The sequence below is a fragment of the Chlorocebus sabaeus genome, chromosome 11 (genome assembly GCF_047675955.1).
Source record: "Chlorocebus sabaeus isolate Y175 chromosome 11, mChlSab1.0.hap1, whole genome shotgun sequence".
Taxonomy (NCBI): domain Eukaryota; kingdom Metazoa; phylum Chordata; class Mammalia; order Primates; family Cercopithecidae; genus Chlorocebus; species Chlorocebus sabaeus.
The window spans coordinates 119,051,448-119,078,343 of record NC_132914.1 but is presented as its reverse complement, the minus strand read 5'-3'; the positions used below and the strand labels follow the sequence as shown (position 1 = coordinate 119,078,343).

At 55.9% G+C, this 26,896-nt stretch overlaps 1 protein-coding gene across 1 annotated transcript in view; it reads right to left on the bottom strand.

The window, feature by feature from the left end:
• Nucleotides 1-1,334: 1,334 nt before the first annotated feature.
• SETD1B (SET domain containing 1B, histone lysine methyltransferase) overlaps nucleotides 1,335-26,896 on the bottom strand; it is a 27,629-nt gene continuing 2,067 nt past the window's right edge. Inside the window, exons 4-17 of the mRNA XM_073021173.1 lie at nucleotides 26,852-26,896; nucleotides 24,696-24,808; nucleotides 22,171-23,409; nucleotides 18,044-18,868; nucleotides 15,704-15,965; nucleotides 15,294-15,628; nucleotides 15,094-15,199; nucleotides 13,439-13,933; nucleotides 9,630-10,889; nucleotides 8,075-8,241; nucleotides 5,854-5,985; nucleotides 5,651-5,770; nucleotides 5,435-5,572; nucleotides 1,335-3,141 (exon numbers count right to left, since the gene is read on the bottom strand). The exon at nucleotides 26,852-26,896 is cut by the window's right edge and continues 226 nt beyond it. Of these exons, the coding sequence (XP_072877274.1) occupies nucleotides 2,968-3,141; nucleotides 5,435-5,572; nucleotides 5,651-5,770; nucleotides 5,854-5,985; nucleotides 8,075-8,241; nucleotides 9,630-10,889; nucleotides 13,439-13,933; nucleotides 15,094-15,199; nucleotides 15,294-15,628; nucleotides 15,704-15,965; nucleotides 18,044-18,868; nucleotides 22,171-23,409; nucleotides 24,696-24,808; nucleotides 26,852-26,896 (5,411 nt within the window). The 3' untranslated portion in view covers nucleotides 1,335-2,967. The remainder of the gene's footprint in view (nucleotides 3,142-5,434; nucleotides 5,573-5,650; nucleotides 5,771-5,853; nucleotides 5,986-8,074; nucleotides 8,242-9,629; nucleotides 10,890-13,438; nucleotides 13,934-15,093; nucleotides 15,200-15,293; nucleotides 15,629-15,703; nucleotides 15,966-18,043; nucleotides 18,869-22,170; nucleotides 23,410-24,695; nucleotides 24,809-26,851) is intronic.

Here is a 26,896-nt window from a genome sequence, read left to right as displayed (position 1 = left end):
TCATGAGTCAAAAACCTGAGGTTTTAAGAAAACATCTGGAAATCAAACTTAAAAGCTGCGGAAGGTCTAGTGGTGACTATAATTTGGCCCAGTTCACAAAACCCACCTACAAGTTCAGGCTGGGCACGGTGGCTCACATCTGTAATCCCACTACTTTGGGAGGCTGAGGTGGGAGGATAGATTGAGCCCAGCAGTTTGAGACCAGTCTGGGCAACACAGGGAGACCCCGTCTCTACAAAAAATTTCTTAAAAATTAGCTAGGCATGGTGGTGTGCGCCTGTAGTGCCACCTACTCAGGAGATTGAGATGGGAGGATCACCTGAGCCCAGGAAGTCAAGGCTGCAGTGAGCCATGATTGCACCACTACACTCCAGCTTGAGGTGACAGAGCGAGACTCTGTCTCAAAAACAAAAACAAAAAACCCTGCTGATTTGAGTGTCTGAGTGGAGCACTCCACCCTCCACGGAAGCAGGATGTGCTCCCAACAGAAAGAAAGAATAAAGAGAGGGAGAGAGGAGAGCAAGAGAGATGGCGTATCTGTAAGAAAAGTCAGTATATTTATGGTTTGCTTTATAAAAGTTACTATAATACAATGGTACATAGTATTGAATTCACAAAAATATGAACAAATATTTACAGCAAGACACACTCACAACGGAAACACTTCTCTTCAAAACAAGTTACATATGGATGATGGAGTCTATACACAGAAACGTCCCTAAAACTTATTGGTTCTCTTTGCAGGGTGAGGGAGAGAAAACAAAAAATAGCAGAAACCCCCAACTCTTGAAAAGCAGAGATTTGTTCAATGAAAAATGAGGGAGTTGAAAGAAGAATGACTCGACACATACCTTGATTATTGCAAACCACTCTGGGGCTGGGGCGGGGGTTCCTGGGAGAGGGAGGTCTAGTCCCCTTAGTGAAGGCCAGCCGAGGTTTACACTGGGCACGATGGCTAGGGGCAAGGTGAGGCCAGGGGGAGGGGCGAGGCAAGGGTCCCTTCCCTGGTATTCTCGCATCACCCCACTTCTTTTATGGGAAGGGGACAGAATGGAGACAGCCCCTTGGGGGCTGTACATGTAACTTGAATCAGCCATCTCTACAAGCTACGCATTTCCTCATGTGAAAAATAAATTATTTCCTCAGTTGCACAATTAGGCAGAAAACCGCAAGCGGAAGAGAAGTTCGCCGCTGTGCCCAGGTACCCCATCTGTGTCTTAATGCCACCAATTTCCTTGATCTTGAAACCGGCGGGCACAGTCTCAAATAGAGAGGGCCTGGGGGAAAGGAATTAAAAAAAAAAAACAAAAACACACACACAACAAAACCACCAATGACAAAAAAGAGAAAAATAACAATTCTTTGTACAGAATTTACATGATAACAAGCTTGACACAAGCTGAGATACCAGAGGCTCCGGCCGCCCGCGTCTGCAGGGTGGGAGCAGCTCCCACATGGAGCGCGCTCGCTCGTCTTGATGAGGACTCCGGGTCACAACAGTCACTTTCCAGAAATTATTTACACGCCTTCTCTGCTTTCTGGGGTACGGGGGGGACTTGCTTTTGTCTTTTTTTTTTTTTTTTTGGAAGTACAAAGAAATGAGCAAAAAATGTCTTCCCGCATGTTTCTACAAGAAACAATGTTCCCAAGAGAAAGTCCTTTGCGGCAGCCTCTATATACAGAAGTTGGTTCTGAACTTCAAAAACCTTTTTCCCCTTCGTTTTGATTTTATACACGCACAAGAAAAAAAAAATGCATAGGAATAAACTGAAGAGGATAGGAAGGGGGTCAAAAGGGAAAAAAAAAAAACTGTCAAAGACTTAGATCTGAGTTTTAAAATCTTTTCCAAGATTTTTCCTTTCTCTAGGAGAAGGAATCTGCTCCCTCCGAAAATAAATATCCTCTGGCCTTCCTGGGGGGAGGGGCTGCCGGCAGGGGGACGTGGGGTGTGGGTCGGGGGTGACTGGGTGAAGCTTATAAGCCAAAAAACGCCACACGCAGACGGTCTGACAACCCGTAATGGCGGGACGGGGGACCCGCCCGCCCTTGGGAGCCCCCTCCCACCCAGGGTGAAGGCAAGGGCAGAAGAGAGTGGCCGCCCGCCTTCTCAGCGCCCCTCACCTGCACTGGGGCCTCCAAGAGGCTCCCTCGTTGCTGGCATCCGAATGAGAAAGTAAACATTGAACCCAAGGTTTAGGGGGTGCTGGGATGTGAGGTGGCAGGGAGAGCCGGGTGGAGACCCTGCCGGGGACGAGCTTAGCTCCACCAGGGTCGCCGGGTCAGCGGTGCCCCAGGCCTCTGGGGAAGGAATAGCCTGGGGCTCGGGTTGGGAAAGGTGTTGGGGTCTCCTCACTGTGCCCACGGGCAGTGAGGGGGACTTTCAGGGCTTAGTGTTCTGAGGTCAAGGCCGTGGGGGCCTCTGTCCTTCCCACAGCACCTGGCCCTGCGTCCAGGCCCGGGTGGCTTCCAGGACACGGGCCACGCACAGCCACACTGAGGCCTCTGCAGACCCCCCGCGGGGCCCCTCTGATTCCACCTTCACATTTCAACGGTTAAAATGTCTTTTCTCACGATGAGGGAAAAAAAATAGAGAAGACAAAACAACATAGCAGCATTCACAGGAAGAGGCCGAGGGTGACGGTGGGAGGGAGAAGAGACAGAGAACAGAGAGAGGGGAGGAGAGACGGAGAGAGAGAAGCTGATGCTGGAGTTAAACAGAAATCCTGAAAGGGGCGTTTGTAAAAATGAGAGAGACGTGGGCTGAACGACAGAGAAGCCCTTTCCCGCGGAGGGGCCGGAGCCAGGGGCTCCAGGGGGTAGTGTGGGGCGCCAGGCCCTGAATGGCCGCTGGGTAGAGGACAGCACCTGAAATGGGGGCGGGCGGGGGGGCCAGGCCCCGGGGCCGGGGGGCTCCACGCTCGGGAGTCCCAGGGCTGCGGCGACATCCTTCGAGTGTGGTGCGGGAGCCTAGTTGAGGGTGCCCCGGCAGTTCTCGGAGCCGCAGAGGCAGGGGATCTTGACGTCCTCGATGGGGAACTTGTAGTCATAGGTGATCTCCTCGTTGACGTTGATGTGCTGCTTCGAGTAGATGACTATCTTCTTCTGTGACTCTACCGTGATCACCTTGGCATAGCAGTTGGGCTGCAGGCAAGGTTGGGGGAGAGTGAGCCCCAGGCCCCCTAGGGTCCCCCGCCACTGCAGACCCCTCAAACCCAACCAGGCCTGTGCTTAAGGCCTGACATTGCCATGAGATTCCCCAACCCACTGCTCTGCTCTGGACCTTGGCTACCCCTGACCCCCAGGGATGACCCCTTGCCTCTGATATTAAATCATGACGATAAAAATTATTTCCCAGCCCTTTCATTTCCATTCATAGTGCAAGTGCTCCCAAATGTATGTCTATGTTTAGCTCACGTCTCAGCAAACTATAGCCCCTAGCTGCCTGTTTTTGTAAATAAAGTTTTACTGGCACGTAGCCATATCCATTCTCCCATTCATTTGCATATAATTTGTGGCTGCTTTTGTTAAAATAGCCAAGTTCAGTAGTTGCCATAGAGAGCATCTGAGCCATCAAGCCAAAAATGTTTATTATCTGGCCCTTCACAGAAAAGGTAAAGGGCTCCAAGCCCATAAATGCAACTACCTGCTGTCTGCTGGTGGCAGCCCCGGGACCGTCTTTGACTTAGAAAGCTCACACCTAAAGCATGATCTGCTCCTGCTCTGGGGAGCTGCTGCACCACGCACCCAGGCCCCAGAGCATCTGCCTCCCTGCCTTCTTCAGTCCAGATCTGGCCCCCACCAGGGATAGTGAGTTCAGTCCCAGAAGGACCTCTTGGTTGTGTCTACTGCTCTCCACTTCTGGGGTCACCAGCCACGCTCAGGCCCTTATTACTGCACACCCACCTGCTACAGGCCCCTCGGCCACTCTCACCCCTGAAAAAACCCACTCCTGCCCCAGCAGCCAGGGAAATGCTTCCAAAGGGACAGCAGAACCTGTCGCCCGATAGCGCCAACCTTCCAGCGACCTTGGCTCTCAGAGAAACAGTTCCTCAGCTTGACCACCCACAGCCTGCCCACCCCGTCCTCTTACCCTACCCGATGCCCACTGCCTCCCTTGCTGTCTCTCAAACAGGTGTTCTTCCCACTGCCCCAGGGCCTTTGAACACACAGTTCCCCTTGCCCCAGCACCGCTTCCCCTGGGCAATTCCCTCTCACCCCTCAGATCTCCTTGGATGTTCACAGGAAAGTCCCTACCACCCAGGCAAGGATCAAGTCACAACAGAGAGAGCCAGCAGGCACTGAGGACCGACTTGGCCAGCACTCAAAGGGCCCACAGGCAGTGACCCATCTATGTGGCCCTCCTAACAACCTACAAGGAGCAACTGTTATTGTCCCTGTTTTACAGACAAGGAAACTAAGGCACAGAGACATCAAGCAACTCACTAAGCTGCGATGCCAAGACTCAAGCCCAAAGTCAGGGGCATCCAGCCCGGAACATGCCTGCCTCCTGCTCGGAGCTTCCTGCGCTTATCCTTCAGCACTCAAATCCCTGTTATCAGTGTCCCTCCCCTCTAGGCCTGTACCACCCGATACGGTCGTCACAAGCTAATTAAGTTTATTTATTTATTTATTTATTATTTTTTTTGAGACGGAGTCTCGCTCTGTCACCCAGGCTGGAGTGCAGTGGCCGGATCTCAGCTCACTGCAAGCTCTGCCTCCCGGGTTTACGCCATTCTCCTGCCTCAGCCTCCCGAGTAGCTGGGACTATAGGCGCCCGCCACCTCGCCCGGCTAGATTTTTTGTATTTTTTAGTAGAGATGGGGTTTCACCGGGTTAGCCAGGATGGTCTCGATCTCCTGACCTCGTGATCCGCCCGTCTCGGCCTCCCAAAGTGCTGGGATTACAGGCTTGAGCCACCGCACCCGGCCGCTAATTAAGTTTAAATTCATCACAATGAAATAAAATTTAAAACTCAGGTCCCCAGATGCACTGGGCATATTTCCAGTGCTCAGCACCACACACGTGGCTAACCCACAGCACAGATGCAGGTAGTGTACCTCCCCCTCCCCCCTGCAGAAAGTTCTGGTGGACAGCTCGGCCCGAGCAGGGCTGAGCCCGACCAATGAAGGCAGGGAGAAAAGGCTAACGTTGGAGAAACAACTCCGTAATTACCAATGAACTGAACCAACCACTTATTTGAGTCCTCTACATGCCACAGAAGTCTCACTATGCCTATTTCACAGATGAGAAACTGAAGCTCAGAGTAGATCTCCTGGTAGACCTCACATGTCCTCCTCTCCCTATAACCTTTGACCAACCTGAGCTTGGAAAGGAGGCCAAGCTGATGACACTACCGTGACGGGGCTTCCAGGCCCTCCTGGCACAGAAGCAGGGCCAGGGGCAGGGGCAGGGCCACCCCCGGCTGGGCACTCACATTGCAGCTGTGGTTGATGAAGCGCGCGAAGTTGCCGCATTTGGTGGCGTCGATGATGGTGTCGTGGTCCACCCGGAACATGTAGCTGCTCCCGATGCCCTCGTCCTCATAACGCTTCTCCCGCATGTCTGCGATCACCTGACCACAAAAGGGTGTCAGTCTGGCTGGGCTGGCCCCATACCCGGCCCCATGCCCACCCTGCCGGGCAGTGCCTACCTGACGGATATTCTGGCCCACGTACTCGATGACCATCTCGTCAGCCGCGATGGGCTCCATGGCGAACAAGCCCCAGTCGTGAATGTGGCTCTTGCAGAACTTGAGCTTTTTCTTCCGGAACTGCAGGAGGGAAGACGGGGAGAGGTGAGCCCCGGTCTCAGGTCCTGCCGCCACCCCGGGATCTAGGTGAAGCCCGGCCTCACCTTGAGCTGGTTGAACTTGAGCAGGTCGCTGTCACAGCTGCCAGTGAAGGAGGACAGCAGGCGGCGCTGCTCCGAACGCCGCTCCGAGCCTGCCCGGGTGGAGGCGTGGGGCTGTGCTGGGATGCTCATGCCCTGCAGAGGACGGTGTGCAGGGGCTCAGCAGGGCTGGTCGTGTCCTCGGCTGTCCCACCCTAAGCTCTGGATCTGTGTCATCCCCAGCATCCTGGGCTCCTTTCTCTGGGTTTCTCCACACCTGCCTGTCCCTAATTGTCACTGCCTCCCTGCCTCCTCCATCCCATCAGTATCTGAGTGTGCTCACGCTCCTATCTTCACAACGAGACTCACCCTTGCCTGGCGCTGTCTTTTCCCCATTTCAGCCCAAAGCTTTGTCTACCCTGACCCCCCCTGCTTGGCTCTCACCCAGACCCCTCCGACCCCCAAGCATTCGAAATTGGGGATCCTTCCGAAACCCTCGTGTCACGTCCTGCTCTTGGCCTCTGCCCCACCCATTAACCTTTGGAGCATCCCAGGCCTCTGCCCCATGTGCCCTCCCAGGTGAGGTCACCCTGTTGTGACCTTCAGTCACCACTTCTCTCCTGGCGATACCCACACTTAGGTCGCCAGGCTGGAGATCCCCATCCTAAGTTCCGCCACACCCATATGCCCATCAAGACCTCTCTGCCTGGGTGTTTTCAGAATCCGCAGAACTCAAGTTGCCTCGTGGTGACAGCATATCAGCCTCCCCATCTCAGGTCCGGTGTCCAGCTTCCCAGCACCCCCCACCCATCCCTGTCTCCTGTACCCAGTCCAGCCCCAGTCCTGTCCATCCCACTTCCTCATATTCTTCCACAGGCATCCACCTCTCCTCACGTCCAGCACGTCCGCATGTCCAGTCTGGAAACTGCAGCACAGTCTGCCCTCGGGACCCCTGCGCCAGCTCCATACCACCCCAGCTCCTCTCAGAACCTCCCTCTGCTGCCTGTCACCCCAGGAGACAGGTCACTCACTACCACAGTCCCCCCCACCCTAGTGGCCTGAGCTGTCTTTCGCACCACAAGTAGCCTCTCCTTTCCCTCCCTCACACCAAGGAGCTCCCCGCTGCCTCAGGGCCTTTGCACCGCTGCTGTCCTAGGGAGGTCTGCTGGGGTCAGTGAGCCCCTCTCTGGTTTTAACTTCTTATGAAAGTTGCTTTTTCACTTCTGTGGTCTCTTTGGCATCCGCATGGCACCTTCCCGCACTTTGCTTGGGTCTGACCCTCTGACTCCCCTTTGACTTGGAAATCCCTAACCCCTCTCCTGTTTTCTCCATCACATTTTCCCTGCCTGGCATTACGTGCTTCTTTGTTCACTTGATTATTTCCCACAAGTCCCCACGAAAATATAAACTCCAGCCGGGCACCGTGGCTCACGCCTATAATCCCAGAACTTTGGGAGGCTGAGGCAGGAGGATCACTTGAACCCAGGAGTTCCAGATCAGCCTGGGCTACACAGTGAGACCCCGTCTCAATTTTTTTAATTTAAAAATAAAAATAAATAATTAAGTTCCATGAGGAAAAAGATTTGGTGTTGTTCACTGCTATAGACCCAGAACAGTGCCTGGTACACAGCATGTACTCAATAGATATTTGCTGGATTAAAAAAGAATGAATGAGGCCAGGCGATGTGGCTCGTGCTTATAATCCCAGCAGTTTGGGAGACCAAGGCAGGCAGATTACTCGAGGTCAGGAGTTCAAGACCAACCTGCCCAATATGGCGAACTCCCATCTCTACTAAAAATACAAAAAATTTAGCCAGGCATGGTGACCGGCACCTGTAATCCCAGCTACTCGGGAGGCTGAGGCAGGAGAATCATTTGAACCCAGGAGGCAGAGGTTGCAGTGAGCTGAGATCGTGCCACTGCACTCCAGCCTGGGTGACAGAGCAAGGCTTTGTCTCAAAAACAGCCAAGCAAAAAACAAACAAAAAATGAATGAACTTGTGGAAACAGAGCTCCGTCACATCCTTGATTAAACCCTTGGGAGGTGCTCCAGGGTCCACGGGACTAAGGCAGATTCCTTCCTTCTCCTAGGCCCTGCCCACCCGCCTCTCCCCTTCCACTTGCACACTCTGTGTGCCAGCTCCTCTGGCCTCACAACTCCTCCCTCTGCCCGGCACCCCTCCATGAGCGCCCTGGATCCCCATGGCCCAGCCGGCTCTGATGTGTCCAGGAGCCCTGGCAGTACCTGGGTGTCTGCGGGGGGCTCATCGGTGCTGGCACGGCTGCTGTTGAGGTATCTGAGCTTGTCCTTCTTGTCGATGGTGTAGAAGCCCTCGCTGCGGGCACAGCCTGTCACGTGCTCGCGAATGCCATCGTCCCGTTTCTTTTTCTTAGCTGAAGAGAGGCTGGTGGGTGGGTGTGGGTCAAGGGCCACATGGACATTCTCAGAGAGTCCCTCCTGGTCCCTTCATAGACTGGTCCCGCCCATCCTCAGACCACCCTCCGGGGACAGCGATGTCCAGTTCTACTGCCCACTCCCATGCCACCTCCACACGGCTGCCCGCTGACGGTCAAGACCTACTTGCATGACTCTGGGTGTCTTTTGAGACATGGTCTCCTGTTGCCCAGGCTCGAGTGCAGTGGTGCAATCTCAGCTTACTGCAGCTTCAGCCTCCTGAGCAGCTGGGACTACAGGCATGCACCACCACAGCCAGCTAATTTCTGGTTTTTGTAGTGATGGGGTTTTGCTACGTTTCCCAGGCCGGCCTCGACCTCCAGAGACCAAGCGATCCGTCCACCTTGGCCTCCCAAAGTGCTGGGTGTGTTAACCATTTTCTGCTCAGTTTCCCATCTGTGAATTGGGGTGACAGTGATGCCTCTGTAAGTGATGAAATATGTTTATGGTCCTTAGCAGAGTTTTGTGTTTTTTGAGTCAGAGTCTCACTCTGTCGCCCAGGCTGGAGTGCAATGGTGCGATCTTGGCTTACTGCAACCTATGCCTCCCGGGTTCAAGCAATTCTCCTGCCTCAGTCTCCAGAGTAGCTGGAATTATAGGCATGTGCTACCACACCCGGCTAACTTTTGTATTTTTAGTAGAGATGGGGTTTCGCCACGTTGGCCAGGCTGGTCTCAAACTTCCGGCCTCAAGTGATCCACCCGCCTCAGCCTCCCATAGTGCTGGGATTACAGCCGTGAGCCATGGTGCCCGGCATTGAGCAGAGCTCTTGACACAAACTGAGTGCTCACAAATCAGTCTAATACAACAGGGATAATGAGGGGTCTAGCCTCATAGACCTATGCGAACCACCAAGCCTCATGAAAGCCTGGTCGTGAAAAGCCTGGACTCTAGAACCAGGTTTGCCTGGGTTCAAATCTCAACTCTGCCACTTGTAGCTGTGTGACTTTGGACAGGTCACTGAACCTCTCTGAGCCTTAGTAAAATGGGAATCATACCCCTATCTCGCCAGGCTACTGGGAGGTTATGAAGGGGACAAGGAAGCCCTCAGCCCTTGTGTGCTGTTAAGCTGCACAGCACTGCTGTTACATATGGCCCCGAGACCTGCTAACTCTGGGGGTGAGATGGGCCTGGCAGAGGAGTCCTTAAAACGTGCCAATGATGATTCACTCTGGAGCCTGGCATGGTGCTGGCACACAAACCCCGCTTGGGAAGTGACGGTGGTGCGTGCTGTCACCTTCACAGGCACTGTGGGCTGCTACAGACTGGGAGGTGGGGCCCAGAGAGGTGAGTGGGGACCTCCCGCATCCCAGAAGGTGCAGAGCCCCACATGCTGGCAGGATATAGGGATGGTAGACCCAGAGTGTGTCGTTAAGCCAGTCCATGCCATTGTCCTGCTGCAGCAGTCGCTCGTAAGTGACACATAGGAAGCGGATGTCCTCCTCGTCGATGCCACCGTTCCAGATGTCATACAGGATGGTCATCTCCTCAAACTCCGAGCGGGGCCGGAAGAGGGGCTGGGGTGGCGAGAGTTCGGGCGAGCCCGCAGGTGGCACCAGGTCCTCATGGCGCTTCTTAGGTGGCCGGCGCCACGGCCCCCGACTCTTGGCCAACTCCATGTAGTCCTCAGTGACCTCATCACGCCCACGGGGGCCTGGAGGGATGGCCTCGGAGGGCCACTGGTTGTCTAGCTCCTTAAAGGGCAGCTTGGTGGGCTCTACAGGTGGGGGAGGTGGGGGTGGGGGTGGCTGGGGGGGAAGGGGTGGTGGAGGGGCTGGGATCCCCGCGTTCCGGAAATCCAGGGTCACTGTCCGGGGGTCGTGAGTGCTGGGGAAGACGGGGGTCTGCGGCTGGCCCGGCAGGAGCAGGAGTTCCCTTCCAAGGGCGGCCCCTGCTGGTGGCCGGACCAAGGGCCCATCCAAGGAGAGCATAGATGGTGGGGATCGCCGGGGCCGGCCCGGCTTTCTCTTCATTGGGGGTGGACAAGAGGCCAGGGGGGCGGGCAGCAAGGGCGGCAGCGGGGTGGGGGTACGAGCCTGGGCCCGCAAGACAGCGGGTAATGCCAAGGGCAAGGGCAGGGGCAGGGGCAGAGGGAGGGGCAGGCCCGTCTCCAGGAGCACCGGGGAGGCCAGGGGCCCGGAGCGTTCATCACGTCGGCCAGTGGGGAGGGGGCAGACGGGCAGAAGCAACGGCCCACTGGGCTCGGAGAAGGTGGGTGTGAAGCTGAAGTCCCGGCCAGGTGTCCGAGGGAGGCCCCCACTGTTCAAGCCAGGGGACGGGGCTGGGTAGGAAAAGGGGCTGCCGGGCACTTGCGGAGAGCTCAAGGACAGGCTACTGCTGCCCCCTGATAGCGGGGGCTCCCCGCCTGGTGTGGCTGGCACCGTCTCTGTGCTCTGCGACTTGGCCAGGCTGCCACAGAGGCCTGGAGTATGTGGGGGGTGGTCTTCAGCAGGGTGCTCCAGAGGGACAGATGGATGTGAGGCGTCTGTGGTCTCGGGCTCCGGCGGTGGGCTGGGTGGCCGGGGTGGTCGTGGGGGCGGCAATGGTGGTTGCAGGGGCATGGGGAGCATCATAGGGGGCTCTGGCTCCACTTCCAGGTCATGCTCTGCAGAGAGGTGAGCAAACACCAGACAGTTACCATTCAATCCAAACGTCTCTCAGTGCCTTATTCTGTGCTCCATACCTGGCTGGCTCACAGCTGAGTCTGAGCACGGGACCTGTCCATCTCCAGTAAACCTCTCAAGGACTGCTCGGCGCCCAACCCAGTGTTAGGCACACAGTATATCCTTTATCTATGTTGGTAGGCTAAATCACAGATGCAGGAGACATGTATCCCAGCCTTTCACACTATGTCTTCAGAACAAAGTCTGAAGTCCCTGTGGCCCAAGAAAATCTGCTCTATGACTGAATAAAATTAAACAAGTTTCTTTTCTGCAGGACTTGTCAGAGCCTTTAAGGATTTTTTTCCTAGCACTTACCTCCACTGTCACGGGATACATTTCTTAATTTTTTAACTAATTTACTTTTTATTTTTGAGACGGGTGGAATGCAGTGGCACGATGGTTGAGTCATTGTAGCCTAAACCGCCAGGGCTCAAGGGCTCCTCCCGCCTAAGGCTCCTGAGTAGCTGGGACTACAGGCATGTGCCACCACACCCAGCTAATTTTTAAATGTTTTGTGGGGATGGGTTCTCACTATGCTGCCTAGGCTGGTCTTGAACCCCTGGTCTCAAGTGATCCACCAGCCTTGGCCTCCCAAAATGCTGGAATTACAGATGTGAGTCACCATGCCTGACCACAGAATACATTTTTTTCATTTTTATTTTTGTATCATTTTATTTTATTTTTGAGACAGAGTCTCACTCTGTTGCACAGGCTGGAGAGCAATCTCGGCTCACTGCAAGCTACCTCTGCCTCCCAGGTCCAAGCTATTCTCCTTCCTCAGCCTCCTGAACCGCTGGGGTTACAGGCAGTGCCACAACGCCCTGCTAATTTTTTGTATTTTTAGTACAGACAGGGTTTCGTCATGTTGGCCAGGCTGGTCTCAAACTCCTGACCTCAGCTGATCTGCCCACCTCGGCTTCCCACAGTGCTGGGATTACAAGTGTGAGACACTGTGCCAGGCCCATTTCTTTTTCTTTTTTCTTTTTTTTTTTTTGAGACAGAATCTCACTCTATAGCCCAGGCTGGAGTGCAGTGTGGCACGATCTCGGGTCACTGCAACCTCTGCCACCCAGGTTCAAGCAATTCTTCCTTAGCCTCCCAAGTAGCTGGGATTACAAGAGCCTGCCACCTGTTTTTCATTTTCTAATTGATCTGTTGTCATCTGTTCCCCTGCTCCGTGGGAGCAGATATTTTTGTCTGTTTGGTCCACTGTTGTATTGCTACTGCTCAAAATAATAGCAGGGACACAATAGAGGCTTAATATTGAGTCAATGCTCAAAGACTGTGGTTAATGGTGGAATAAACAAAACAAAACACAGTCGTCCCTCAATACACACAGGGAATTGGTTCCAGCACTCCCTGGTATACCAAAACCTGCACATACTCAAAGCTTGTAGTCCGTCTTGCAGAACTCATGGACAGGCAGGCGGTCGCCCTCCATATAGGTGGGTTTAGCATCCCACCGGTCTTTCCTGTCCATGTTTGGTTGAAAACTGCACGTCAGTGGGCCCTAGCCATGTGTTCAATGTACAACAGGAGCAGCTGTAATCCTTTCCTGAGGGACTTATTAAAGGTAGGTGCTAGGCCAGGCGCGGTGGCTCAAGCTTGCAATCCCAGCATTTTGGGAGGCTGAGGCGGGCAGATCACAAGGTCAGGAGATCGAGACCATCCTGGCCAACACCGTGAAACCCCGTCTCTACTAAAAATACAAAAAATTAGCCGGGTGTGGTGGTGGGCGCCTGTAGTCCCAGCTACTCAGGAGGCTGAGGCAGGAGAATGGCATGAACCTGGGAAGCGGAGCTTGCAGTGAGCTGAGATCACGCCACTCCAGCCTGGGCAACAGAGGAAGACTCCATCTCATAAAAAAAGGTAGGTGCTAACCACATGCAGCTATGTAAGCCAAAATAAATTGAACACTATCACAAATTTAGTTCCACTGTGCCACTGGCCATGTTTCAAGAGTGTGGTAACAACACTGTGTCTGAAGGCTACAGTGCTGGACAGCACAGCTCCAGAATGCCGCCATCACTGTGTGAAGTTCTACTGGCCATGCAGTGAGAGCCTCTCGTGTGCTCTGTGCAGCTTCATCACAATGCTGGAGGGGGTGACGCCCGCAGCCCTCACCTGGCCCAGCACCCCAGGGCCTCCCCCACCCACCTGTCACTAACGTAACCATGGACACCCATCTTCCTTTTGGGGAGCATCTCATGGGAATGATGGTCCAAGGACCAAGCCACCAGGGAAACGCTGGCAGTGAGGACTGACAAATAGCAGTGGTTCCCCTTTGGGTTGATCTACTCAGTGCCAGGCTCCGTGCTGGCACCCAACACCTCATCTCGCTCAAGGGAGGCACAACTGACTGATCTCATTTTACAGGGGAAACTGAGGCTGGGGACGGTCAGCGATCTACCCAAGGAAGCCTGGGCTGATTCTGACTGTGAGGACTTCCTGCCTCCCTCCCCCCACCCTCCCAAGGGGTTGCAGGTGTTACCTGGAGCTCGCTCAGGGGACACTGGGGGTCGGGCCTCCACCTCCCTGACAGGGGGCTCTGGAGACAGCAACATGGCCCCTTCCTGGCTCAGGCCTGGCTCCTCAGGGGGCTCCCTGGAGTCCACTGGCTCTTCAACACCCACAGGCAAGGGGGGCTCATCCAGCATGGGGGCCCGCTCCTCAGGGGCCGCAGCCTCAGTCTTGATGTCCACCTCCTCTTCCATGCCCAACGAGTCCACTGCTGGTGCCCCCGGGGCCAGAGAAGCTTCCGCCCCGTCCTGCTCAAAGTCCTCAGGGCCTGCAGAAGCCATGCTTTCCTCTGCCACCATCGCCTCCTCCTCTTCTTCTTCTTCCTCCTCTTCCCTGGTCGCTACCTCCTCTTCATCCTCTGAGGATGAGGGTGAGGACTCGGAGCTTGACTCAAACTCAGAAGACTCGGAACTCTCGCTGGATGACGTGGCTTCAGCCTTGGAGGTTACAATGCTCACTGTCTCCTCTGGATGGGGGACACAGAGGAGGGGCTGCTGAGGACCCACTGTGCCCCTGCCCCACCCAGACCCCTCACCAATGGCCTCAAACTGGCGGCACCCAGGTTGAACATGACGCTCAGATATGTGTGTGGGGAGTGTATTCACTAGTAGCTTTTTGTTTTTGTTTTTTTTTTGAGATGGAGTTTTACTCTTGTTGCCCAGGCTAGAGTGCAGTGGCACGATCTCAGCTCACTGTAACCTCCACTTCCTGTGTTCAAGTGATTCTCCTGCCTCAGCCTCCCAAGTAGCTGGGATTACAGGCATGCGCCACCACGCCCGGCTAATTTTGTACTTTTAGTAGAGACGGGGTTTCACCATGTTGGCCAGGCCGGTCTCAAACACCTGACCTCAGATGATCCATTTGCCTCGGCTCCCAAAGTGCTGGGATTACAGGAGTGAGCCACCACACCCAGCCACCAGTAGTCACTTTTAAAAACTGAGGTAAAATTAACATAACAGAAAACTGCTCGGTTTTTTTGTTGTTGTTTTTTGTTTTTTTTGAGACGGAGTCTCGCTCTGTCGCCCAGGCTGGAGTGCAGTGGCGCAATCTCAGCTCACTGCAAGCTCTGCCTCCCAGGTTCATGCCATTCTCCTGCCTCAGCCTTCCCAGTAGCTGGGACTACAGGCGCCCGCCATCACGCCCGGCTAATTTTTGTATTTTTAGTAGAGACGGGGTTTCGCCATGTTGGCCAGGCTGGTCTTGAACTCCTACCCTCAGGTGATCCACCAGCCTAGGCCTCCCAAAGTGCTGGGATTACAGGTGTGAGCCACTGCGCCTGGCCAACTGCTCGTTTTAAAGTGATAATTCCAGCAGCATTTAGTACATCTGGTTCCTAAGTATTTTCATCAGCTGAAAAGGAAGTCACGCAGGCTGAGCAAGCCCTCCCAAACGCCAGGCTCTCTAGCCCTAAGGACCACAGACCTGCTTTCTGTCTCTATGGACATGCCATTCTGTTCAGGACACTCCCTGAAGATGGAACCATACGCCACCCTATGTGTGTGTTTTAACAAGGTAACGTCTCAAAAGCACATTTTGGCTCAAAAGTATTTCTGACAATTCCTCAGGCTCTGCCCTGGGGAAAGAGGGACCCCAGGAGGGCCAGACAGCTGCGGCCTCCCTGCTCACCTTCATCCGAGTCCCCTTCGTCCTTCTCACTTGCCTCTGACAGGGCTGTGTCTTCGTCATCGTTCTCAGACTCGTCCCGGTCATCACTGTCATCATCGTCGTCATCCTGTGGGAGAGGGAAGGGTGGGGACAGGTGAGCCGAAGGGCCTGGCCCTTGTTGCCTGGCCCAGCCCCCTGAGGCTTCCTGGCCTGTTAGGTACCTTATCTGATGTGGATGAGGTTGAGGAGGAGGAGAGGTGGCTCCTGGGGCCTTCCTCCTCCTCCTCCTCTGCCTCCTCCTCCTCCTCCTCGGTGCTCTCCTGTTCCTCCTCCTTGTCGGAGGCCGAGGACGAGGGTGAGGTGGTTGAGGACCCCGAGGATGATGACGCCGATGAGGAGGAGGATGCTGACAAGGACTCCTTCTCGTCCTCCTCCCCACCACTGTCCAGCTCCAGAGGCCGCGCCGGCCGCCGCCGCACACCCACGCCCTTGGGGTCCCGCTTGGCGAGCTCACAGGGGGTGTCTGCCATGTCCCGGTCTCGCTCTCGCTCAGACTCTGCAGGGAGGGAGGGAGTCAGAGCTGGGCTGGGGGGATGCAGAAGAAGGGGACCCCAACACCCAGAGCACCAACCTTCATCTTCCTCATCCACAGAGGTCGAGGGCCGCAGCCGCTTCTGGTCGCCAGATGAGGTGGTGTCTGGTGGCTCCTTCCTCTTAACCTTGAAGGAGGGCAGGCGAATGGCCCCACGCAGCCCAATGCCCAGGCCCAGGCCCTCGTAGCCCAGGCCCTCACCCTTGCCCCATGACTCCAACAGGCATGAGGCGATGCGGTCCTTGGGCTTCGGCCTGTCCTCGTCCTTGTGCTCGCCGGACTTCACCGGGGTCAGCGAGGCCTGGGGTGGAGATAGGAGGGGCCCGTTACCGCTTCTGGCACCACCAAACCTTGCAGGGAGCCCTCCCAGGGCTACCTTCCGCTCGGTAGTAACAGCCACCACAGGTAACTGCGTCCTCATTCCCTACACGCCTGGCCACACTATGCCGTTACCCAGGAGGCTCCAGAGCACCGCTCTACCTCACAGATCCTCAATGTCCTCCCCTGTAAAATAGGACTACTGCAGCTGCCTTCCTTACAACAGTGGCCTTTGTACTTTGCAGACAATCCAAAAACAACACCATAGGGACACATCTGTGCCACAGCTGCACCACCACCTTCACAAGGTAAGATTTACACTATCCCCACTCTCTCTTCCCATGTATTAAAAACAGGACCTGCTGGCTTTATGTCACTGCTCCCTAAGGGGTTGCCCCTGTGGTTCTGAAATGCTCTGCCTTCAAAGGGATGCTGTGAGAATTAACAAAACGAGCCACATGAAGAGCTTTGCAAGGTGCAGGGCACATGAGGTCTGGTGGCTCTTTTTATTCAAATTGTGAATGGAATAGCTATTAGCTGTTACTGTAGGGTCAGTGTAAATTGGCTGAACCATAAAGAGCTGTGTATCAGTGACTTCAGACGGTTCATTCTAATTTTACTACCCAGTTATACGATGACAAACAGGCTCTGACATGGGGTTGCTTACCTGTGTGGCAGAGAGCAAGCATTTCCCAAAGCAGGCTCCAGGGGACACTCAAACTCATAACCATGGTCACCCCTTGGGGGGAGAGGAGCAGGGGGAATGGTGTGGAGTGTAGTGATTGAGGGGAGTTTAAAGTACTCAAGAAAAAGTTCTCTCTTATGGAGAAAGGAAGTCATTTTATATTATTTGTAAGATTACAAATAGGCAAATAATATGTTAAAAAGAAAAAAAGAGGCCAGGCGCGGTGGCTCACACCTGTAATCCCAGCACTTTGGTAGGCTGAAGCACGTCGATAACTTGAGGTCAGGAGTTCAAGACCAGCCTGGCCAACATGGTGAAAGCCCGTCTTTACTAAAAATACAAAAATTAGCCAGACATGGTGGTGGGTGCCTATAGTCCCAGCTACTCAGGACACTGAGGCAGGAGAATCGCTTGAACCCAGGAGGTGGAGGCTGCAGAGGGCTGAGATCACGCCATTGCACTCCAGCCAGGGTGACACAGTGAGACTCCATCTCCAAAAAAAAAAAAAAAGAAAATAGTAAGTAGGCCAGGAGCAGCGGCTGACACATATAATCCCAACCCAAAAGGCAGAGGATCACTTGAGCCTAGGAGTTCAAAACCAGGCCGGGCAACATGGTGCAAGTCTGTCTCTACAGAAAAACACAAAAATTAGCTGGGTGCAGTGGCGCATGCTTGTAGTCCCAGCTACTTGAGGCTGAGGTGGGAGGATCCCTTGAGCACAGGGAGGTTGAGGGTGCAGTGAGCTATGATTGCACCACTATACTCTGGCCTGGATGACACAGCGAGACCGTCTCAAAAAAAAAAAAAAAGGAAAAAAGTGGTCCAAGCCAAGGCAGGGCTCCGTGTAAAAGGCGGCATGAGGGGAGGCGAGGGGAGTCAAATTCAAAGGGTGTCGCAGCTGTGAGCTGTCTGCGACGGTGGGGACAGCCTGCACCAGGTGTCCTGTGTGCGGCCACTAGGCACCTGTGGCTCCTGAGCACTTGAAATGTGGCAGGGACAAAGGAGGAGTTTTAAATTTTACTCTTTTTTAATTAATTAATTTAAATTAATTTACACTTTTATTTTTAGAGATGGGCTCTTGCTATACTACCTAGGCTGGTCTTGAACTCCTAGGCTCAAGCAATCCTCCCACCTCAGCCTCCCAAAGTGCTGGGATTAAAGGTGTAAGCCACCATGCCTGACCATTAATTTAAATTCAAAGAGCCACATGCATCCAGCGGCTGCTAAAGCAGAGCACAGTTTGCGGAACTTTGAAAGTAGCCACATGAACTGCAGCTCCCATACTGGGGTCCATGGCAGTGTTTCCAGTTAACAGTCTCAGGGAAACAGGAGGTGCCTGGCTGGGGTCCTGCTCCCATCCACACCCACCCACCCACCTTGGCCATCCGCTCCTTCTTGTCCCACCACTCGTCGAAGGCCCGGAAAGCCACCACTTCCACCATCTTGCGATTCAGGTCACGCTTCATGATGGCCTTGAGCTCTTTGAGGACCACCAGCAGGACGCCATCCACCGTGGCTTTGTGCGGGTCCTCCTGGCGCGGCATGTAGCCTGGTGGAGGCACTGATGGGTCAAATTTGGGCAGTGGTGGCCAGTGCTGCCCGCGGCCTGGGCCGGAGTTGCTCAGGGAGAAGGGGCCCCGGTAGGGCGGCAGGTTGACGAACTGGAGCCCAGCTGAGGCAGCAGCGGCTGCGGCGGCCATGAAGGGCGGGTAGGGGCAGGCGCCCTGGCCCGTCATCAGCCGACTGAGCACCTGCGTTTGCATCTGGAAGGACATGGGCATGCCGCCCCACTGGCCGCCCAGCACGTGGCTCACGTCCACCTGCATCACAGGGAACAGGCCCGGCGGAAAGGGGGGCAGCGGTGGCAGGATGGGAGGAGGCGGGACTCCAGGTGGCGCTGGCAGGGGTGGCGGGGGCACTGTCACAGCAGGGTGGGCTGGAGGGGGTGGGGGTGGGGGTGGGGGCAGCGGTGGGGGCATGGGGAAGCCAGGCTGCGGTGGGGGTGGTGGTGGGGGTGGGGGGAGCGGGGGAAAGCCGGGTGGCGGGGGCAGCGGCAAGGTTGGGGCCAGCACGGAAGGGGCTGCCACGGCTGCTGCTCCTGGGGTCACCACCATGGGCTTGGGGCAATCGGCGCTGGTGATGGGGGCTGAGGGCATCTCGTCATCCGAGATCTCCATGTCCTCGCCTGAGGACTGCTGGCCCTGCAGAGAGAGCAGGGAGAGACAATAAGGTGAGTCTGGAAGGCCAAGTGGCTCTCGGAGTCCCCTCTTCAAGACTAGCAATCAGTGGCACTCCCAGCTGTGTGACCCAGTGCAAGCCATTCAGCCTCTCCAAGCCTCAGCTTCTTCATTTGCAAAATGGGCATCACAGTCCCTGCCGCGAGGAGTTACCACTAGAATTCATTCATTCATTCCAATTCAACAAACATTTGCTCAGTACCTGTGTGCCAGGCACTGATCTAGGTGCTGGGGACACAGAGATGAAGAGGCAGACAAACATCTTACTCTCAGGGAGCAGAGCCAGCAGGACCAGACAAAGGATGATGAGGGTGAAGACGGGAAACGTGAGGGAGCGAAAGAAGGCAAGGAGAGGGGTGGGGCACAGAGGATGACACTGTTGCAATTTCAGAGATTCTGTTGCAACTTGTATGCAGAAATAGTTGCCACTTCCACAGCATCTCTCATGTGCCAGGGCCTTTCTAAACACTCCACATTTATTAACTCAGCTAAACCTCAGAACAGCCCTATTTTCAACTCTATTTTTGCCCCACAAGGAAACTGGGGCACAGAGAATTTAAGTAACCTGCCCAAGGCCACACAGCCAAGAAGAGATGGAGCCGGGATTTGAACCAGGAAGTGGTTCCACGGCCTGTGCTCTCGGTGAGCCTGCTGTCCTCACTCTACAGCAGACGGCCAGGCAGAAAAGGTGACATTGGAGCAGGAGATTTAGCAGCACTAAGGCCCATAAACAGGAAGTATGTTGTTATTTATTTTTCCTTGATTACTCCTTTCACCTAGTCTCGTGACTGCACACTCAGTATGGGCCCGCGTGGGGCTAAGCGCTGCAGACGGCTGTTTCATTTCTTATCCCAAAGATAACCTCACAGGGTGGGGGGGGGTGGGGTCTCTGCTCTGACCCCCTTTGACAGTTAGTAAACACACTCAGAGCCCACGGCACAGCCAGTCAGAAGAAGAGCTGGAGCCAGGGACCTGCCCAGTGCGGGGCTGCAGCTGGGATCCAGGGAGGTGGTGAGGGGTGAATGTGGGAGGTGTCAAGGATGGGCGTGGGGCTTTAGGGAGCTGAGTGGACAGGCCTGGAATTGGGGTGGGGGGACCTTTGAAGGCTGAGGGGGAATGGGGGTGGAGGTGAAATCTGTACAAGTTGCAGGATCAGAGGTCAGACTACAGATGAGGAAGGCCTCAGAGGGCAACTGCAGGTGTGGGAGTAGGAGGAGGGGGACTACCAAAACTCAGGCAGCAGCAGGAAGCTCTGGACTTTACTAGGTCCCCTCTGTGTGCGTGCGCACACACACACACACACACACACACACACACACATACACACATACACACGCACACATTCTGCTTCTCAGGATCCCCATGCACATCAAGAAGAGACAGGCGGGCTCGGGTGGACCCTCAAAGAGCACTCCCCAGATCAGTCCTGGACGGCGCCCAGCACAGCGCGCCGCGGCACGCAGAGGGTTAACCAGGGCCGCCGCCGCCACCGCCGCCAGCCAATCACAGGGAGGCGGATCCTGCGCTCCAGCCCTGGCCGGCCCTGCCCCTCCCTCCGCCCAGCAGTCCCGGGGTGAGAAGTGGCAGGAATTTGCTGAGCACCGGGAGCCCAGCAGGCCTGGCGGTGCCTGGAGCATCCCATGCAGCACCTCACTTAAGCTGAGGCCCTGTGCTGCAGGGACTCTCAGAGGCCCATTTGGCAGATGACGAAACTGAGACTCAGAAGGGCAAAGTGCCTTCCCCAGGGTCACATAACCAGTAGGTGGCTTAGCGGGACTCAAGGACTTGAGCCTGAACTTTTAACGACCAGCCACTGTTTAGTAGAAAAGCTTCCCCTGCACCCCCGACTGGCCCCGCCTGCGCCGCTCCCCCACCTCAACCTCAGCCTAGGCTGGGACAGGGTCCAGCTCCCCGCACTGCGCTCAGCCGCAGGAAGCCCAGGCACTAGTCCCCGGTGCCAGCAGGGGGCGCCCGCGGGCCGGCCTGAAGCTTCCCAGGACTCGCGCTGGCGGCCGGGCAGTCCCAGACCCCCGCTCCTGGGGCCTCTGCCTGCCTTTCGCTCCAGCCACTCCAGGCCTCTCAGCCCTGGACCATCGTCAGCATGGTAAACACTCCTCACCCCAGGCAGCCTGGACGGAGCGGAGGAGGAGGGTGCCAGGGCCGGCGGCCCCCCTACAGCTGCACACCTGTCAACGCCCCCTGCCAAGGCCCCCTGCCTGGACCCCTTGATGCCAGAAACCACTTCCCCAGAACTGCCTGGAGGCCCCCTGGAGCCCCAGCCACCTGCAGCACCCTCCCAGGCAAGCCAAGTTCCTCTCGTTCCTCCCTGAGGCAGCCAGACCCGCCTAATCAAAGGGCCTAAGAAGGGGGCAGTCCTCCTCCCCTCCGCCCACAGGGACACAGAGCTCTGTCTAAGCCCCTGGCTGCCCATGCCCACCGGGGCTGCGGCTCCAAAGCAGGTGACTGGACCGAGGAGGAGTGGAGCAAGGAGGATGACCCAGCACCCTCCCAAGGGAACGTGGCACGTGGCACCTTCACCCCAACCCAATCCCTGGACGGGACTACCTGAGGCTGGCGGTTTAGGCAGTGAGACCCCAAGACCTGAGGAGAGGGTGGGGGATGGTCAACTTTGCCTGTTTCTCGCAAAATGGCGCCCCACCCCCACCCCAAGTTAGCTCTTAACTCCTTCATCCCTGGAGCCAGTGGGAGAAGGAGGGAAACTTCAGCACCCTCCCTGTCTGCCATGGTTTCTCCCTCCTCAGAGGGCACCAGACTCTAGGAGACAGTGCTCCGGGGCTTCACCCCACTTAGCTCAGCACAGTACTCTGGCCAATTTCTCTCCTCCCCTCTGCCTGCCAAGACTCTCCCTGATTGTTCCCAAGTCACGCAACAGACAAGGGGACCAAGAGCCATCCCCACGGCTCATACTCTCTGAAACCTCAGCAAACTCCTACCAAAGAGGCTCAGGCCAGAATTTATCCCTAGGAGAAGCTGACTTCTTACCTAACAAGGAGGGCATCAGAACTAGGCCATGCTTTCCTTCTCTCCATGGCTGCTAGGGAGCTCACTGCCAAACCAATTGCTCAATCACAGCCCTTGGTGTTTTTTGCATCCCCTTTTTATTCTCTAAGTTCCACCTGTTATATTGGCTTTCCTAGCCCCATTGCTTCTGCATCTTAGCTAGTCATGCTAAATGCTTGAGGGGGGAAAGGGACATATAAGATAGACAAAACCAGTCCCAGACACATGGACAGACACGGTGGTACCTCATCCATCTTCTCTGAGGTCGGTGTTCTGTCTCCAACCAGGTCCAAGGCCACCTCAGCTGTCTGGCCCAGAAGCCCAGCAGGGTCCGGGGGGCCTGGTTCGGGTGGAGGCCGAGGCCCAAGGCCCAAGTCGAGCTCCTCATCCTCATCGGAGTCTGGCAGGGGTGTTGGGCTGATGTCCTCCAGGCCGGTGCTGGAGGGGCGTGAGGAGGGGGGCGTGGGGCCTCGGAAGCCTGGCTGGGAGTTGGTACCAAAGGGGGCCAGTGGGGAGAGCTGGGAGGAGGAGGAGGAGATGGGGCTGCCCTCCATCTGCAGCTCAGTGTCGGAGTCTGGCTCCCGCAGGAAGAGCAGCTTGGTGCGCTGCTCCTTCAGCAGCATCTCAATGCGCGAGTCCAGGCTGTCGTGGGGCTTCTCTGGCCCTGCAGGGGATGACTCCAGCGTGGGCGTGCCGGGGCTGTCACAGGGCTCAGGACTCCAGCCGAAGGTGGGCCGGCCCCCCAGCTCCATGCTGTTGGTGTCGGGGGGCGGAGGGCCGGGTGGCGTGCCTGGCCTCTCCTTGGCCAGAGGCTCAGCAGGTGGCAGGGGTGGGGGCGCTGGTGCCCTCCGGAACTCCCCGCTGTCGCGGGCCCCAAAGGTGGCTGTGGCTGTGGCTGTGGGCTCTTCTGGGGGTGGAGGGAAGTGGGCCACTGGGGTCTGATATGGAGAGAAAGCAGACTTGAATCCAGGAGCAGAGGTTGCCTGGGCAGGTGGTGGAGTGTGGGCAAATGTGGCCGAATCCTGTGGTTGGGCCTTGAAGGGGGGGCCACTGCTGCCCCCAGTGCTGCTGACTGCTCCGAACGGGAGGTCTGAGGAACCCCGGAAGGCGGCTGTGGCCCCAGCCACCGCAGTGACCGCGGGAGAATTGTGGACATAATGATGTTCATGGCGGCGGTTGTAGGCGTCGGTGAACTTGCTCTCATGGCGCCGGGCCTTGAAGGTGACTGCCGGGTCCTGGCTGAAGAGGTATGAGGGTGTGGGCTGGCGGCTGGAGTAGCTAGAGTCCTGTGAGAAAGGGGTGCCCAGGCGCGGTGTGAGCGGGGTGCCCTGTCCATAGGAGTTGGGTGTGTCCAGGCGGCAGCTGGAGTAAGCTGTGTCCTGGGAGAAGGGTGTCCCACCACTATTGGGGGTGACAGAGGAGGAGCCGGAGCCACAGCCTGCAGATAGGCCTCCATCCTTGAGGCGCTTCAGGGCATCTGACAGCTAAGGAGAGACAGAGATGTGAGACCACTAGGGGAAAACGTGCAATGGAACAGGGCTGTTTTCCCTTCTCACTCTGGCTGCTGGGGAGCTCAGAGCCCAACTGCTCTAGAACTGCAGCATAAGGAATGGAAGAAGGGGAGATTGAGGAGTGTCATGATGGTACTAACTTTTTCTCTAATCTTAGGGGTAGCGAAATATGTTCAGGGAACCTTGAGGGTTTTTCCTAATCCCAGAGGAGACACAGAAAAGAGAAGACCATAACATCTTGGTTTAGGCTGGGATTTTCTTTTTGCCTCAGGCTGTCAGAAATCAAAGACTTTCCAGGCAGGATTATGACCAAGAACTACAATCTTGTGCACGAGAGGATGGCCAAGGGCTTTATCCTCCTAACCACCCAGTGTTTTAGGATTTAAAGTGATAAACAGAGGCCAGGCACGGTGGCTCATGCCTGTAATCCCAGCACTTTGGGAAGCCGAGGCGGGTGGATCACTTGAGGTCAGGAGTTCAAGACCAGCCTGGATCAACATGGTGAAACCCCATCTCTACTAACCAAAAATACAAAAATTAGTGAGGTGTGGTGGTGGGTGCCTGTAATCCCAGCTACTCAAGAGGCTGAGGCAAGAGAATCACTTGAGCCCCGGGGGCAAAGGCTGCAGTGACCCAAGATCTTGCCACTGCACTCCAGCCTGGGAACAGAGCGAGACTCCGTCTCAAAAAAGCAAATAAAATAAAAATAAAGTGATAAACAGGCCAGTGGCAGCTAGTCAGCTTGATGCCAGAGAGGAGCTGGCATGAGACTCGCCCCATGCGAGAATCGTCCCTGGGTCCTAGGAGGCAGTGGTCTGGAAGGAGTCAGTCTTGCTCCGGAAGGCAGGGCATGAACTCTGGTTTCTGGGTTTAGGGGTAGTGGCATGCCCAGGACACCAGACACTAAGGACCCACTAAGAAACAGCAATGTTTGGCATCAACGTGGAAAAGCGGGCCCGGGCAGGCTCTGGGTCTGTGGGAATCGCAGCCTGTGCTGGGAGGGGAGAAGCCACAGGAAACAGAACCAATCCCTCGGAGCCCCACTGCAGGAGAGCTTGGGAAAATGGGGCTCTAGGCCCTGCTCCCAATTGTGGGGGGCATGGCTGGGTTTCACACCCTCCTAGGCCTTGGCCTCCAAAGCTGGAGACAGTGAGGTGGGGGTAGGCTGGGGGTCCTATCAGAGAGTTGGTGAGGCTTTCCAGAGGAGGAGGGCACATCGAAGAGCTGGCGATGGGGCAGACTGACGGCCATAAACCCACCTGCAGGGTCTCATTCACGATTGGAGAGACAGCATCCAGCTCGCCCACTGGGAGAGTCTGGGGGGTATATCGGCCAGTGACCAACAGTTCATAGAACCGCATTCGGGTTTCCCCTGTGGACGAGCAGGAAAGAGGGGACTCAGTGAGGTTCCAGGATAGAGGAGCCCCCACAGGGATTCCAACCTGTGTGGCACCCCGGTGGGTCCCTTGTGCCCCAGACCCCAGTCCTAGGGAGGCTGTGTGGCCCTGAGTTCCCACCCCTCTGCACCTCACTCAGGGTTCTCACCTCTTTAAGAAAGCTGCTGAGCTGCACCATTTTTCTGATCCTGAGATCCAGAAGCTAATGCCTCCTGGGGCTGAGACTCCCCCAAAGCCAAACCCAGAACTGCCACCCGCGACACCAAGCCCCCCCAACCCCTGCATTACCTGGGCCATGGTGCCCAAAGAGCCACATCTTCCCCTTTCTGCTCAATACCCAGGGGTTTGCAGTGAGAGGAGGGGAAGCCCAGTTTGTTAAATATCTGGGGCCAGGTGGGCAGCAGAGTTTGCAACACACTCTAGTAGCACATTACTATGAACTCCACAGGCCCTGACCAGGCTGAGGGCCCCAGGGTGGCCTGGGGACTACCTTGGGCTTGAACCCTCCACCCCTCAGCAGAAGGAGGCTTTTATAGACCAGGGCCCGGGGGTTATCGATATTTATAGAGCCTCAGAGGCAGCTGCTTACATATGCAAAAAAGACACGTTCCTGGAGCTACACTTTACTGGTCTCTTTCTTGAAATACAAACTTAGTTGGCAGTCTCTGAGGGTTTTTGTGTTTTTTGTTTGTTTGTTTTGCAAAAATGAAATTTTGTTGAGACCTGGCTGCTCCTTAAAATGTGGGCACGTGATAGGGAAGGGGGTGCCACATTCAATTCGATTATCAGGAAGAAATCATGCTGCAACCACCCAAGGTCCTCACTGCCCCCCAACCCCAGAGACTGAGAAGCTAGGGAAAGAGGCGGGAGGGACTGTGGACTGGACAAAAAAAGAGGGCTGTGCCCTGAGAGGAGAAACAGAACCAGGCACAGGCTCGGCAAGTGTTCGTGGAATAATCACCACCACCCCCGGCACCGGCTTACAGCTGGGTCAATACATTTTAATCATTAAACGCAGAAAAAGAAAAGTTCTGATTTTCCTGCCTTGGGTTTGGTGTGTCCCAGTTGCCCCTGAACCCCACGCTCACAAAATTCCTGGAAGCTGCACTTTTGCCCTCCCAAGCAGGGTTTCCCAGGGGACCCAGGTGGGCTAGGGACTGAATGGCATCTCCCCGCTTAGCTGGTTGGCCCTCAAAGCACTCAGCACCTTCTTTTATTGATAGGAGCTGCCCTAAAGGGGCCTCAGGCACACTTTGGGGAATGCCCTCGAGTCCTACAAGCCCCTTGGTCCTGCAGGGGCCTCCAAAGACCCACAGCGTGAAACCTACGGCCTCCCCAGTCAGCTCCAGAGAGCACCCAGCTGATTCCAGAGCAGGGGAGGTGCTGCGGTCTCTTTAAGAGAGAGGAGGGAAGACACAGTGTCAACCCTTGAGCACCCAGAGCCGCCCACCCGGCTCTTCCCGGCTCTGCTCTTTCCTGGCGGCTCTATCGGGAACCTTATCAATGAAACAACACTCCCGGCCCCAGATTGGCTGCCACTTCCAGGGGGGAAGGGGCGGCAAGGGAGCGGGGGACACCCTGGATCCTCAGAGGACTCTCTTTTTAGTTTCCAGAGCATCCTAGTGGCACTCCCTCAGTCCCCCACAAGTAAACAAACTCTGCCTCTTCCCCTAACACAGGCAACGCTGGGGACTGTCTAAACCCAGGCCACCAGGGCTCAGAGAGGGGGCCTGCGGGGGTGTCAGCGGTGGGGAAGCCTCTGGGTGGTCCCTAGGGGTGCGGTGGCCAAGGACCGGCACAGTTGGTAAATTACAGACTGTCTCCTAGCAACAGACAACACATTTAGCTCCACGCGACTCTACCCTCAGGAGGGGGCTAAGAAAATAAATAAGGTTGTGGGGCATGGGGGGGGGATTCCAAGGAAGAGTGGGGGTGGTCCTCCCCACGCTGCAGGAGGGACGGGGAGGGAAAGGGTCGGGCTGACAGGTCTCCCCGCGCTCCTCCCCTGCCGGGCTCACCTTTGGTGTCCAGCTCCACGTGGATAATATTGCCCATGACGGAAG